At 31.0% G+C, this 15,572-nt stretch overlaps 1 protein-coding gene and 5 non-coding genes across 6 annotated transcripts; 5 read left to right on the top strand and 1 right to left on the bottom strand.

Annotated features, from left to right (window-relative positions):
* Nucleotides 1–9,483: 9,483 nt before the first annotated feature.
* On the bottom strand, nucleotides 9,484–10,877 carry LOC133814045 (uncharacterized). Its single transcript, XM_062247063.1, has 3 exons — nucleotides 10,763–10,877; nucleotides 10,067–10,302; nucleotides 9,484–9,951 (listed from the first exon to the last, which is right to left on the bottom strand). The coding sequence occupies exons 1-3, from the start codon at nucleotides 10,875–10,877 to the stop codon at nucleotides 9,484–9,486; spliced, it is 819 nt and encodes a 272-aa protein (XP_062103047.1).
* A 2,839-nt stretch (nucleotides 10,878–13,716) lies between these two features.
* LOC133820380 (small nucleolar RNA U49) lies at nucleotides 13,717–13,786 on the top strand. The gene has a single exon (XR_009886793.1). It is a non-coding gene; the product is annotated as a small nucleolar RNA U49 (small nucleolar RNA).
* A 223-nt stretch (nucleotides 13,787–14,009) lies between these two features.
* Nucleotides 14,010–14,157, top strand: LOC133820378 (small nucleolar RNA snoR2/U65). The gene has a single exon (XR_009886791.1). It is a non-coding gene; the product is annotated as a small nucleolar RNA snoR2/U65 (small nucleolar RNA).
* Nucleotides 14,158–14,187: 30 nt separating this feature from the next.
* Nucleotides 14,188–14,268, top strand: LOC133820369 (small nucleolar RNA snoR77Y). The gene has a single exon (XR_009886783.1). It is a non-coding gene; the product is annotated as a small nucleolar RNA snoR77Y (small nucleolar RNA).
* A 143-nt stretch (nucleotides 14,269–14,411) lies between these two features.
* On the top strand, nucleotides 14,412–14,520 carry LOC133820379 (small nucleolar RNA snoR2/U65). The gene has a single exon (XR_009886792.1). It is a non-coding gene; the product is annotated as a small nucleolar RNA snoR2/U65 (small nucleolar RNA).
* A 46-nt stretch (nucleotides 14,521–14,566) lies between these two features.
* Nucleotides 14,567–14,648, top strand: LOC133820370 (small nucleolar RNA snoR77Y). Its single transcript, XR_009886784.1, has one exon. It is a non-coding gene; the product is annotated as a small nucleolar RNA snoR77Y (small nucleolar RNA).
* Nucleotides 14,649–15,572: the final 924 nt, after the last annotated feature.

Below are 15,572 nucleotides of genomic sequence, written 5' to 3'. Positions count from 1 at the left end.
CTTGAGTTTTTAATTGATTTATTAAGTTTTTAAGTAATTTTGAATTTATTAGTCTTATTGTGATTTTATATTATTTTGTGTGTTTTTATAGTTATTTTATTATAATATGTTGTAGTTTAATTATTTGAAATTAGTCTTGTTAAGTTTGAAGTAAAAACATGCATTTTTGAGCTTAAATGTTATGTAAATTAAATTTTAATTAATATTTTCATGGAAGTTATTTGGTATATTTTATTAGAGAAAATAATTAATTTTAATTTAGTTTATGATTATTTTGTAGGAAACAATGTGCATTTTGGTACTTTGAAAAGAAAAGAAAAGAAAAGAAGAGAATTAAAGTTGAAGAAATGAGAAAATATGACATTTATGAATTACTCACCAAGTTAGCTCAAAGGCCCAATTTCCCAGCTGGCCCACCAGAAATTCATTCACCTCCTTGCATAAATCCCTCACCAGCCACGTTCTCCTTCAGCCAGCCCAACGCCAAGCATCTTCAACATCTTCCTCAAGCTTCGCCAGCTGTCCCCAGCAGCAAACTCTCTTCACCCAGCCACACGGGCCAACATTCAGCCCAAACGTGGGCTTTCTCTTCTGCCTCTGCACCAGGCCCGGCCCGCCAGCACGCCTGCCCAAGCCTGAAGCAAGCCACTCCAGCCGCCTGGGCCAGCCACCATTCTGTCCAAAGCAGCCCAGCTGCCAACACAGCTATGCATGCCACTTTTTGAGCCTAAATTTGCCTAAGTGTACCATTTGTCCCCTATGCTCAAAATGCCACTTTTTACCCCAAAGTCATCATCACTCCTACAATTTACCCCTATTTACCATATTATTATTAATTTAATCAATTTACTTAATTTAAATTGATTATTTTAATAATCTCATTTTGGCTATAAATAAGGGTTTTGAAGACCATTTTTTGGGGGCTTAATGTTTTTGGGTTACCATCTTTTTCTCCCATTTTCTCTCTACCATTCTCTCTTCCATTTGGGTTTTTCAAGAGCATTTTGCAAGTATGTATGTCATTTATTTTGTAATTTCTACTCTAGTTATGTGCTTCTAATCTTTTTCATAAGATTATTAAGATCATGATGAAGCAACTTGTAACTATGTAATATTTATGTTGTATGTTGATTTCCCTTGTAATGCAACAAAGTCTATGGATTTTTCTTCTTCATATATTTCTTTCATCTTAAATATCTTGTATTTTAGATTGTTAGAACATATTTACACTTTGTTCTTCATTAGTGCATAAACATAATATTCTTTGTGTAAGACGTGTCATTAAATTGTACACATCCATGCTTAGAACAAAAATATTATGTTTTGCCTTATAAATAATGTTCATTGATTTATTTGTTATTTCATTAGATTGATTTACACTAAATGCTTTGAAATTATAATTTTGAAAAGTGAAAAAAAATCATATCTTTTTATAAGAAATTTGTGTTTAAAATTATAAATCTTTTTGGAAAATGATAGTTTAAATTATTTTAACTATCACTAAAACTCGGGAATCAATATACTAATAAATATTATTAAACTTACATTTTGTGGATTCTAGTATCTTAATAATCTTTTCTTTTAACACTTATTTTCAAATCATTATGGGTTTATTTTCATTCTCTTAAATAGCTTTATTTTTCAATCTTTTATTTAATGTTCATAATATTAAAACTCATCAATCTTTGGAACTAGGTTAGAATTTATTACTTTTGATTTAAAATAGTTTTCTTTTTTATTTTAGACAACTCCTTTGGGTTCGACCTCGTGCTTACACGAAAACTATTCTATAAATACGATTCGTGCGCTTGCGAGTATAAATATTTAAACATACCCGTTTTGGGTCCATCAGGAATATTCAAATTTGGAAAGAAAAAAATAGATATAAAAAACATGAATGAGTAACTAGTTACTCTGATGTAAACATTCAAATTTGGAAAGAAAAAAAAACTGATATGAAAACTTGAATGAGTATTTGGTTACCCTAACGTAAACATCCAAATTAAAAAAAAAATCATATGGTAACTGGTTACCCATGTTACTAAAATCATAGTTACTTCTTCTTTATTTTTTTAATGAAGTGTTACTCATCTTTTTACTTCAAATTTGATGTTTTTTTTTTCATATTTAATATGAGTAACCCATCTCCTCTTTTATGGTAACTGGTTACCCCTCTTATGGCAGAATGTTACTTCTCTCAGGGTAACTGGTTACTCCTCCTAGTACATGTTATTTAACCTAACTCTAGGATTTTATTTTTACGCAACTATCAAAGATTAATCAAGTAACTGGTTACCTTACCCAGGATTTGAAAAATGAAAAATACAATCTAAAAAAGAAGGAAAAAAACTATTTATATTAAATAAAAAAAATAATAAATACAATTCATATTACAAAAAAAAAATATTCAAAACAAAAAAAAAATTAATATGAATTAGTAATATAAAAAACAAATAAGCTAAACAAATAATAATCAAATCAGAAACATGCATTTCCAAATTAATAAAACTTGATTAAAAATAAAACTATGACATAAACCAAATTTTATATAAAAATATGGGAAAATAAACTCATACAAGTTAAAATTCTTAAAAAAAACAGATTAATTTTTTTTATAAAAAAAAGCATATTTTTACACACATTATTAAAAGAGGAATTTACATGAAATATGGGAAAATTCAATAAAATTTGATATATATGGCTTTTTTTTGTGTGTGCATTTTTTATGGTTTTTTTTGTTGTTTTCCTTTTTTATGGGTTTTGTTTTCCCATATTTATCAAAACGTTGCTTTTGTATCCCATATTTTTTTGTATACGTTTTTTTATTCTATAGGGGTATTTTTATGAGGGAATTTTTGTCTTTTTATTATTATTATTATTTTTATTATTTTGGTAAACATTTTTGTAAGAAAATTTTATTTCAGTAGTTTGTTTATTATGCATTTATGTGTATTTTTGTGAGGGCTTTTCAGTCATTTTATGTATTTTTTATATTATTTTATTTTATTTTATTTTTTGAATTTTTTTTTGTAAGGAAATCAATTCCCAGTATGCATGCAGGTACTTGAGTACATATGCTCTATCACGTTTTTATCTGCTTCACGTTTTCTCAATTTTATTAGTATATTTTATTAAGTATGACGTTTTCTTCAGTGGTGATTTGTGTTCTTAGTTTTCGTTCTTGTGTTAGGGTTTATTTGAGTTTTTTGTTGTCGATTTTGTGCCCTCTGTGCGTGTCTTCGTCTCGGTGAGTACCTGGTTTCAGGTATGTCTTTCTCCGTTTGCTTCAGTATCACGTTTTTTATATATTGTTTGGTTCGAAGTTTTTCTTTCTTTCAGCATTTTGTTTTTTGTGTTGATTTCTTCTTTTTTTTCTTTTTCTTAGGATTTTTATAAGTTTCTCGTTGTGGATTTGTGTCTCTTTGTGGTGTTTTCGTATCGGTGAGTACCCGGTTTCAGTTTTTTCATTTTTTTTTTATTTTTTTAATGTAAATTGATTGTTAATTTTGCTTTGTATTATATATTTTTCTGTCGTGGGTGCTTATTTTTTAATCTGTGTTAATGGTGGTTTTTATTTTTGGTGCACGATTTTATCGTTAGTTTTTTAGTGGGATTTTTGTCAGTTTTTGATCAGTTTATTATTTGGGAAGTTTATGGGTAGTTATTTATAATTTGTGCTCTATATATGTATATCTGTTATTCTTTTTTCATTTGTGTTGTTTGTTTTTTTTATGCAGTGCATTGTATATTTCTCTTGCTCAAATTTGTGTGATGGATCACTGTGGTGAATGCGGTGGTGTTTCTGGTTCTGAGAAGAAAATTTCTGGTATAGTAGAGGATGAATCGAAGAATGTAGGGGATGATATTGGCGAGATTCTTCCTCGAAGGAGTAACATTACACATTTGAAGTCTGTTGCAAGGAAGAAGAGTAAATCCCCTTCCTCTGTTGCAAGGAAGACAAGTAAATCGCCTTCTACTGTTAAACAGACGAAGAATTCGTGTGCATCTGGTAGTAAGGATGCTGGAAATGATTCTCATGAGACTAAACATGTTGTGGTATGTGTTTATTTTTTTAATTATTATAATAAAAAATTGTTCATCTGTTTATGTTTCTGTTATTGTGTTTCACATTGGGTGGATTATGTTTGTTTTATTTTTTTATGGTTGTGTATCTGGTTTCTTGTAGTTTTGTAGTTAATTGGCATAATGTTCAATTCTGTTTTGTGTTTGTTTTATTGTTATTGTTGTGTTTTCTTTTGTTGTTAAACTGTTTTATTTTTTTTTGTACCTGGTTACATGTGGATTCTGTTTTTTTAATTTTTTTATGGTTGTGTATCTTGGTTCTTGTAGATTTGTAGTTAATTTGCATAATTTTAAATTCTGTTTTGTGTTTGTTTTATTGTTATTGTTGTGTTTTTTTTTTGTTGTTAAACTGTTTTATTATTTTTTTGTACTTGGTTTAATGTGGACCTGGTTACATATGTACCTGGTTACTTTGCAGATAACAGTGAACGATTTTTCTTAATGATTTTTTAACTGGTTACCTTAGTGAATGAATTGTTTTTTTTTATATGTATATTTCAACCATACAAAGTTAAATACATATAAGTGGTTTTATAAATGTAAAGTACTTATCAATTTTTCATGTTTATATTTTTTGAAACTGGTTGCATGTTTAATTGTTTTGTTTTTTTCTGCAGGCTCATTTAAAGATAAACCCCTCCAAGAGGTTTGGTAGTAAGGTTCAACATTTTAATGACAAGAGTGTCATTACTGACTTGAAATCTAAGTTGACGAAAAGTGAGAAATCATTGTTTAAGAAGACCCCATTTGGGCACTTTTTAGAAGTATGTGATATTCATTTTCAAACTCAACTTGCCCAGCTTGTGTTATTGAGAGAGGTCTCTCATGAGAGGGAGGAAGAGGAAATGTGGTTTAAGCTTGGTCGTAGAGTGTGTAGGTTTTCTATTGAAGAGTTTGCTCTAGTTACAGGTCTTAGATGTGATGGTGAGTTTGATTTAAGTCGTTTTCAAAAAAAGAAAGTTTTGTTTAAGAAAAAAATATTTGGCCGTTTTGTTGGTAAGGTGTCAAAGTCTGAATTACGCAATGCTTTTATTAGTAAGGATCTAGTTGATGATGAGGATGTTGTGAAATTGGGTATAGTTCATATCCTAGTTAACTATTTGTACGGCTATACTAGTGATAAGTTGGTTGATGATTTCTTTTTTGAGATGGTTGATCGAGATTTTTCTGAATTAGCAAATATTAGTTTTGGCAAGTTTGTATGGGATAGGAGTTTTCATTATTTGAAAACTGCTTTGAAGGGTGGGAATAAAATTTTTGATGGACTGTTTGTTGATGGGAAGGTTGGCCTTCACCCTTACAAACTTCTTGGGTTTCCCATTGCTTTTATTGTATGGATATATGAAAGTATAGCTGAGTTGAGTCCTGAGTTTTGTCAACGGGTTGGGAAAAAATTTCCACGTTTGTTGAATTGGAAGAGTACAGATAATGCATTCTATGCAAACTTGGTGGGAAAGGTTTTCAACAATCAGAAGGTATAATCTTTTTGTTTTGTAACTGGTTTCTTGCTAAATTTGTTTGATTCATTTTTGGATTTTTGTTTATGTACCTGGTTTCAGTTGATGGTAACCAGTTTTCTTGATTTTGTATATATATATTTTTAATTTATTCAGTTGACTATCCTGAATGTCTATCCGTCTTCTGAGGAGAGAAAGAAACTGGCAGTAAAGAAGTTTAAGTTTGAGCCTCTATACTTGCCGAAGGTGTGTGCTGAAGATGGAGACAGTAGTCCGGGTTCCCAGGTACTGGTTAGTTTTGTTGTTTGTTTTAGTTAAAAAAAAAAATTTATTTTGTTTTGAAATTTATAGGTTTCTTTTTATGTTTTTTTTTTTTTTTGCTGTTTTGTAAAGTATTTTATTTTGTTTTTTTAGGTTGATAGTGAAAAGTTGAGATTGATTTGTGAATCAATCTCATCAATAAAAGCATGCCAAGAAACTATTATTAGTGACATTGCAGTTATGAGATCTGAGTTCATGGGGAAACTCAGTGATTTATCTGCAATGATTGCAAAATTTGTTGCAAAAAATTCTGAAAAAGTTGCAAATACAAGTGATGAAAGTGCTGGTTTTAATGAAGGGGAAAAGCCAGCTGATTTTGATAATGTTTCCAGTCCTATTTCTGATGATTCTAAGGTAACTTGTTTGTTTTTATGCTTTATTGTTTTTTTTAACCATTTTTAGTTGTAACCAGATTATTATTATTATTTTTTGGCTAGGATTGTGGAAATGATTCAGCTGAAGAGTCTGATGGTAATAAGGTAACTGGTTTATGTTTCTTAATAGTATGTTGTGTTTTTGTAGTTGTTTAGTGTAACCAGTTACTGTTGTAACCAGTTTCATTATTTCTTTAAGGGTGTCGAGAAGGATTTAAATGAAAATTTTGATGCTGTTTATTCTGGGTTGGAGTTGTCAAATGTTGTGGGTGGAGATAAGGTTTTGTAATTTATTTTTGTTTTTATTTCTTGTATTATTTTATTTAAAATTGAATTTGTTGTAATTGATTTTATTTTTATTCATTATAGGATTTTACAAAGAAGCTTGAGTTCAGTTGAGTTGGTTTAAGTTTTGAAGAAGTTTATATGGATCCAGAGATTTTGAGTGTTATTGATAAAACTGTTAAGTATGCAGAATGAGAAAAGATATTTAGTGGGAGTAAGGATGATTGGAAGGTTGTGATGGTTGGTGATGATGATGAGGTTCCTGTTGCTATTGAAAAAAAGGAGCCTAAACCTAGTACTCATGTCAAGTCTCCTTTTGTTACTGAGTTTGGTTCTTCTGAAGTAAAAGAAACTGTGAAGAGGAATGGAGAGGAAGTGGTGATTGTTAGAGGATTGCTTCCATTTGAAAATGAAATTGGGCAGAATGTTTCAAAGAATGATTGCCTGGATTATATTTCTTGGATTGAGGATAAAATGAATTTTAAGAATAAGTATGTTTTTTTATATTTTGTTTAATATTATTATTCTTGATATTTAATTGTTTGTTAATATATATATATATTTTTTGTTTTGAAGGAAGAATAAATTTTCTAATGTCAATAACATTATCAATCCACCAATGGATTATTCTTTTGTTAAAATTTGTGAGAAAATGTGGTTTTACAAGCTTCAAACTTGTGGGGAGGATCTTATGGACACTGTAAGTAACCAGATTCTTGTTATAATGTTTATTTAGTAGTATTTGTTTGTTTAGATGTTTTTTTTTTTTTGTTGATCATGTTTAAGTCAAGTAACCAGGTTCCTGTTAATAAGTGTGTAAATTATTTTTAAATTTTGGGTAGTAACCAGGTTCTTTAAAGCATTGTGTGTAACTTATTTTTTTTATTATATATTGGCTAGTAATCAGGTTCTTGGTATAATGTTTCTTAATTAGTCTTTGTTTGTTTAGATATTTTTGTTTTTGTTGTTGATCATGGTTAAGACAAGTAACCAGGTTCCTTTTACTACTGTCTGTAAATTGTTTTTATTATTTATGGGTAGTAATCAGGTTCTTGTAGCATTGTGTGTAACTTGTTTTTTTATTATTATATATTGGCTAGTATCCAGGTTCCTAACTTTTGTATGTTTATTTATTTTTTGTAGCATATAAATGTATGATTTTATTACTTGAGGAAGAAGATTAAGCTGATTGATGGTTTGAACAAGAGGGTTACAACTACAGACTCTTGGTTTGATGCAACTATCAAGGGTTTGTATGATAACTTTGTGGCAGCCAAATGTGATTCAAGCAGCATTCGTTTTGATAATCTAATTTCAGATTACATTATTGGTGATTATTTGTTTTGTAACACTCCTTGGGTGGATGTGGATCATGTTCTTTTTCCTGTGCATGTGAAGGTTCAGTTGCATTGGGTTTTTATTCACTTTTCCATTAAGAGTATGATGTTAACTGTCTACAATTCTTTGACGGGGAAGAAGAATGAGAGTATTGCTTTGCCATATGTGAAGGCTTATTCTGTTGTTTTACCATATTTCCTAGATTTTCTTGATTTTTATTGTTCTAGGAAAGATTTGGACTTGAATGTTGATCCATATTTTGTTGGGTTGAAGGATCCAATTGATTTTAACTTTGCCAAAGACTTGCCATTTCAAGAGGATAAGTAAGTAACTGGTTTTTTGTATATTGTTGTTTATTTTTCTATTTTATTTGTTTTTAAATAATTTCATATGCTGTTTTTTGTATTTTTTTTTTTTTTTTGCAGTGATTGTGGAGTATTTGTTATCAAATATGCTGATTTGTTTATCCATGGGAAGATTGATGACATCCCGAAGAACATGGCTGCCAAAATTGCTACCTATCGTGATTATCTTGCCATTAACTTGTATAGTCATGCAAAAAAGAAGCAGATTGGTGGGTACAAGACAGAAGATGATGCTCCATCAAAGAAATCAAAGAGGAGGAGGAATTATAAGTAGAGATGTTGGAGTTTTTTTTTTAAAGCTGTATTAACGACCATGTTTTTTTTTTCTTTCTTTGTTTAATAGTGAAGTTGTGTTTTGTAAGGGATACTGTTTTAATACTGGACTTATGTATGGTTTTTTTTTTTTTTTTTTGGTCAATGTAAAGAATTGGTTTCAACTTTTGGCTTAATATAAAGTTTTTTTTACTGTATTTTATTTTAATGTGTATGTTTTTTTTTCAATAGAGTTGGTGATTTTTTTTTTTTTTAAAGTGTGAAGATATTGTCATGTACATGTTTTTTTTTTCATAAAGGTTTCAATTATTATTGTATGAAGATGGTGTAATCGGTTACTTCTGTGTTAGATTGTAAAAGCTATATGTTTCAGGTAACTGGTTACTGTTTTTTTAGTTTTTATTTCTATTTTTTTAATTATTTTTTGATTTATTTTTGTTTGCTGTGTTTTTTTTTTTTTTTTTTTTTTTGTGAACGATTTATGACTATATAACTAGGTTTTTAAAGTAGTTGGTTTTATTAATATATAGTTGTTTGTTAAAATTTCTTATAGTAACTGGTTTTTATTTTTTTATATTTTTATGTGTTGTAACCAGGTACTTGAATTTTCAGTTTTTGAATATCTTGTGTTGTAACCTAGAAGTTGAGTATCAAGTTTATAATATTTATGTTTTTTTGTTTTTTGGGAAAGATTTGTGGTTATATAATTAGGTTTTTATATCGTTGGTTACATGTTTATGTAGTTGTTTGTTAAATTTACTTATAGTATCTGTTTTTTTTCTTTCTATAATATGTGTTGTAACCAGGTACTTGAGTCTCCAAATTTGGAATATCTTTGTGTTTGGAACCATGAAGTTGAGTATCAAATTTATAAAATGTAAAATGTTTAAAAAGTTTGTACTTTTATTGAAGTAGAAAACATTAGGATACAATTTTATTACATCAAATGAAAATATTGAAATTGTAGTATATCTATTCTTTAGAAAATTATTTGTCTATTTTCTTTGACTTTGTTGTGTTTCGCAGCTTTGGGATTGGTTCATTCCTGCATGTTTTTCTATTATGCCCTTGCTGCGCGCATCTTCCACATTTTATTTGCACCTTTGGTTCTCCTCTAGATCTGATTCTTTTCCGTCTAGGGGGGCTTGGTGGTTTTCTTGATTTTGGTGGTAGGACAATTATGTTTAAAGTCTCTGGCAGTGTCCATTCTCTTTCATTTGGCAATGGATGAACAGTTGATTCATATGTTGCTTTCATAGTTGTAGTTTTGTAGTAATCAGCAACATAATCATATGTTTTCAGCCGTGTTTTGGCGAATACTGCTATTGCATGTGCACACGGTATTTCGTCTTGTTGGAATCTTTTGCATTCACATGTTTTCTCCATTAGGTTGACCAAAAAATTTCCTTTCTGTTCAACCAGAACTTGGTACAGTATAGTGTTTACTGGGAAGACCTGTTTATTTTAGTAGAGAAACACATGTTAGAAACTGGATACTGTGATATTTTTTAGTAACTGGTTACTAAAAGTTTTGATAAATAATATTCAGTGCTCAATATATGTCAGGTACCTGAAATTTAATGGCACGAATAAAGTTTTCTCTAAGCACAGTTTCAGTATCTGTTGTTACTGGTGTGAATGTTCTGTTTGCTTCATTACCATTTTTCCATACCCATTTTTGAACTAAACTTCGAAGGCCCTCCATCATTGTAGTGATTGACAGTGTTCTTGCAGCTTTCAATGCAGCATTTATTGATTCAGCTATATTTGATGTCATCATTGTATATCTTCTTGTTGGAGTGGCATCTAGACCAAGTTGAATATCCAATTTTTTGTAAATACGGTCTTATGCGTGTGTCAATCTTGTCTATTTCATGCATGTAGTGCTCAAATGATTGTACTCTGTATGCCTTTGCTGCTTTGACAAAGTTTAGGTTTAGGTCCTCCCCATGGACACCAAAATTGACTTCGATGTTGTTTAACAGGTGGAATATGCATGCTCCATGGAAAGCTTTTGGGTATACATCGTCTATAGCATTTTCTATGCTTTTATGCCTGTCTGAAATGATTGCCATACCTGTTTGCAAAATCACAATGGAGTAACTGGTTATTAAGTATTAACTGAGTAACTAGTTTCATTAATTTATATGACTGTTATTTTTTTTTTTTTGCACTGTTTTCTCTATTTTATTGCTGGATTATTATTAAACTGATAATTTTATGAGTTTAGTTTGTTTCAATAAGAATATAAAGAATTAAACAGTACCTTCTCTTTCTCCATATGTCTCCTTTAACTTTGTGAAAAACCATAACCATGATGAATCATTTTCAGAGTCTCCTATTCCAAAGGCTAATGGGAATATGTTATTGTTAGCATCCATTGTTGAAGCAGTGAATAAAGTTCCCCCAAATGATGTCTTCAAGTAAGTTCCATCTATCACAATGACTAAGTTCCATCTATCACAATGACTAGCCTACAGTGTTTCCATCCTTTGATGGAATTTGCAAATGCTAGGTACATATATTTGAAGTGATCTGTATTGTCTGTAACCAGGTGTGTAATTGTACCTGGGTTCGAGACTTTTAGCATGTGAAGGTAGATGGGAAGTTTTTGGTATGAATCATCTTGGTTTCCCCTTGCCAATTCTAAAGCTTTTTCTCTTGCTCTCCAGGCTTTTTGGTACCCCATTGAAACACCAAAATCATCTAGCATGTCGTTGATTATGTCATGTGGTGTGTGTACTCTCTTTATTGACATGTATTTTGATTTTATTAGTTCCCCAATGACATTGCAATTAGCCTGCCTGTGGTCTTCCATAATGATATCCAAGGAGCAGGTGTAAGTTTTTACATACTTTCTGATTTTAAATGTTTCTGTTTTCCTGAACTTTGAAGCTCTAAGTAACCAGTTACAATTGTCATCCACACAGGTTACCAGGTACTCTCTTGGTTCAGATCTTTTTGTCTTGAATTGGAAGTTGTGGATCATAGCATAATAACATAGAGCAGATTTTAAGAGCTTTTTGTCCTTATAAATCTGGCCTTCTTCAACTTTGAAAATTTTATGATCAGTTATAATTTCTGTTTCTTCTTTTCTTTTTCTTTTGTTTTCTTCTGTTCTCTCTATGATAAATCCTGCTACATCATCAGCTATGTCTGTAGTATTTAGGAATGTTTGTACCTGGTTATTTCTCGTGTAGGTTGCTTCGTGATATTGTAATTTTGTAGCTGATTGCTCGTTGTTTAGTTGAAGAACTAGCTTTTCTAAATCTGTGTTCTGTTTTTGTGTTTCTTCTTCATAAGTAGTGTGTTGAACAGTTTCAGCTATTGTTTGATCAACAGTGGTGATGCATAGTGGTAGCTCAGTTACTTCATTTTGCTTCTTTTTCAGCTCAATGTAGAATAGGACTAAATTGTCAGTGAGTAATTTCATTGGTGGCATACTTGGTGATAACTGATAACTCAGCTCAATATTTTCAATATTGCATTTTATTTCAGTTTTCACTAAATGAATCAAATTGTTTAGAGAACAATTTGTTGGTATTATCAGTCCAGTCATGGTGTACTCATCATACTGATATCTATCTGTCCATTTTCATCCAAAATGAATCAATGTCATTATGGTCTCCATATCTGCAATATAGCACAACATAATTTTTAGTGATGTTTAAAATGTATCTGGTTGTGTTAGTGAATGAATATTATTAATGTTGAAATTATTTTAGTAACTGGTTTCTTTTTTTGAATCGAGAACTATTTTCCAGGTTCCATAATTATTTATGTTGCATTAAATTCTGTTTTTGTGTGTGTAACTGGTTACTTTAGTGAATGTGTTGTCTTTTTATTTTTATTTTCAAATATGCAAAGTTAAAATTATATTGTGTAACTGGTTTCATAAACGTAAATCAGTTTGTCTTTTTACATTTTTCATAATAATTTATTATGCAGAATGTTATTATTATTATTTTTCGTATGTAACTGGTTTCAGAATTTATTTTGTTGTTATTTTTATATTATTTTGTAATATTTGAATTATGTAATGTTGAACTTTTTTGCGATGTAACTGGTTTCACGCGTGTAAATTAATTTTTTTTGAAACAAGTAGTTTGAGTCAAGAATTTTATCAGGAAGTAATTTGCAGATTATTTGTGTAAATATTTTGCATGTCGTATATTTGAAGAAAGATTTGCTTACCTGTTTGAGAAATCAGAGAAGTTGATGGATTTCTGCTTTTGCTGAGTTGAACGAACGTAAAAGCAGGGGATGAAATCGGAGAAGAAGATCTGCCGGAGAAGAAGAAGAAGAAGAAGATCTGCCGGAGAAGAAGAAGAAGAAGATCTGAAATTGAATTGAATTTTTAATTGGATGACTAGAGAAAGGAGACGATGATGAGAGTAGCAGCCACCAATTCTTGATCGGATTTTGATCGGAGACGATGATGAGAGTAGCAGCGACCAGTTCTTGATTGGATATTGATCGGAAACAATGGAGAATATGAAGCTGTGATCGGAAAAAATGGTCGATGAATTGCTGTACGTGGACAAAAATTTTCTTGATTGGCAGTGGACGAGAAAATTATGTGAATCTGTTTGTTTAGTTTATGGGAATTCCATATTTATATTTTTCTATTAACCGTGTATTACCATATTTAGCTTAATTATTTTTTTGTCCATATATATATATATGTTAAGTTTAGTTAAGTTTCCATATTTATGTTAAGTTCTGTTATTAAAATCCTCGTATAAAAATATAAAAATGTAATTTCCTCGTTATAAGGTTCAATATGAGTTATTTTTATGGGCTGGAGGAGCAGGCCTATTGGGACCGCAACACTATGCGGCCTTTGTGTCTATAGGGCTGAGCTCATACGGGTTTGGGCACGGACTCCCTGATGAATACATCCTTTAATCCAATCTATCTATAAATACTGCCTTTATCTCTCACTCTCTCGTACCCATCGCTCCGAGTAGCGGCCTTTTCCCTCTATCTCCCATTATGTGTCTTTTGGTTATTGTTATGGCTGCTGATATTATGAGTTTTTAGGGTTTGTGAATTTTCAGCATGGCTGAAAACTTGTATTTATTTTTAATTATTACTCTGGATATGATGTGATTTTTGAGTATTGTTGTGAATCTCTTGTGTGTTCTAGTTTTGAGTATTGGTCTTCTGTTTCTTTACCTTTAATGTCTAGGGTTAGGGTTTTTTCTAGGAGAGGAAAGATCCCGATGAGGAAGCACTCCCCTAAAATTGATAGGAAGTGCCGTATGACACTTTAAACAGCAGAGGGTTCACAATCGTAGCCATTGCTCTCTCCCAGCTCACCAGTCACAAAGCCCTTTCGGCACCCGTTTCCTATGTGGAAACGATGTCGTTTTCCGGGGCTCTGTTGATTGGTTGGGATTGAGTTCTGAGTACGGTGTTCCCTCTGTGTGTGTGATTTTAAACGGGTCTCTGAGGGTTTCACAATTTTGTTTGAATTTAAATTGTAGAACTTGGTACATTTGTGTTTGTACGGATCGATGCCACGTCTACGGTAGCTCTTTATGAGCTCTGACCGGCGATGCTATGATTGGTCCAAGAGCAATCTTTTCGCATCTTGATAGGAATCTGTGGATCATGTTTTTCGATTGTTCTACGGAGCCGTTTTGTGCGATTACATCTTCTTAATCTAAAATTATTTAATTATTTTTGAGGCCAATGAGGATTAGTTTACAATTGGAATTACCGTCTGAAATTCTTTGATGTGAATTTACTGGCTTTCTGAGGCTTCTTATTGAAAATAAAGTGAGATCTTCACTGAAAATTCATAAATTTTAAGCACATTTTATCAATAACAAAAAAAAGTAGTTATTCCTCTTCTGTTTTTGTTTGGATGTTTTCAATTCAATCAGAAAAAGGCTTCTCTGAAAGAGTTGTGACCTGTGATGCTACGATTGGTCTGAGAAAGCTATTATGTTTTGCGTTGATAGAAATCTGTGATCTTGTTTTGATTGATCTATAGAGCCGTTTTGTGCGATTACTTATACATCTTAAACTATAATGATCTGCGTTTTATAATGAAATTACAATGATGCCAATGAGGATTAGTAAACATGTTGGAATTACCGACTGATTTCTTTTGATGTCAATTTACTGGCTTTCTGAGGCTTCACTAATGTTTCGAAAACTGTTGAGGCTATGATGATAATTCTTGTAGAGATTTGAAAAAAAAAACAAAATCATGATTATTTTTTAATAAAGTGACCCAAGTATATCATATCAGAAAACTAAAGGTCTTTATTCAAGTGAATATTTTTTGGGACAAATTTCAGCCCAACAGAAATTCCTTAACCCAATGTTTACCTCTAATTCAAGGAACTCAATGAACTTTATTCTTGAATGGAGCTCATGATTAAGAGCATTAACTTCCTTTTGTTACAGTATTCAGTCATTGTGCTAGACAAGGTGGATGCTCGGGAGAACACCAATTAATAGATTTATTACAGTATATCAGGGGAAAAGGAATGAAACATGTGAATTCAATAACATGGTGAGATTTTTTATGGTTCGGTCTGAGAAATGCGTCCACGAGCCTTGGACCATGTTCCCACTCTTATAACTACATATATGACCAATACATTGATGGAGCCTTTTACTTAATATGATATTCAGTAGGTGGTGTCCTCAGTTACCTCAAATAGAAAACCCAGATGAAGATGGAACGTGAGGCATGTCTTTAAAAGAATCACTAGAAAATTATCGGTCAATGTCTGACCCAACATTCATTTATGGCATGTATGAAAAAAATACATTTTCTACCAATTTAGTCAAAATAAAGCTTTTCAATTACCTTTTTCTGATTATGTTAATAATAGTATTGGTTGATCATCAAAATAGTTTTTGTGGTTGAAGTTGAACTTGGTACGATAGTAATACTTCATTGTTAATGAAGATACTACTCTAAAAATTATCCTCATAATATATGAAGCTGTTTCGAGTTGATAAACTATATCTCTTTTTCTTAGTCTACACTTCAAGAAACATCCAAGATTTTTTTTTGCACAACAAGTGGGCAGTGTCATGAATCATACCTTGGT

Source organism: Humulus lupulus, chromosome 2, assembly GCF_963169125.1.
Source record: "Humulus lupulus chromosome 2, drHumLupu1.1, whole genome shotgun sequence".
Classification (NCBI taxonomy): domain Eukaryota; kingdom Viridiplantae; phylum Streptophyta; class Magnoliopsida; order Rosales; family Cannabaceae; genus Humulus; species Humulus lupulus.
This window is presented reverse-complemented; position numbering and strand designations above follow the sequence as displayed.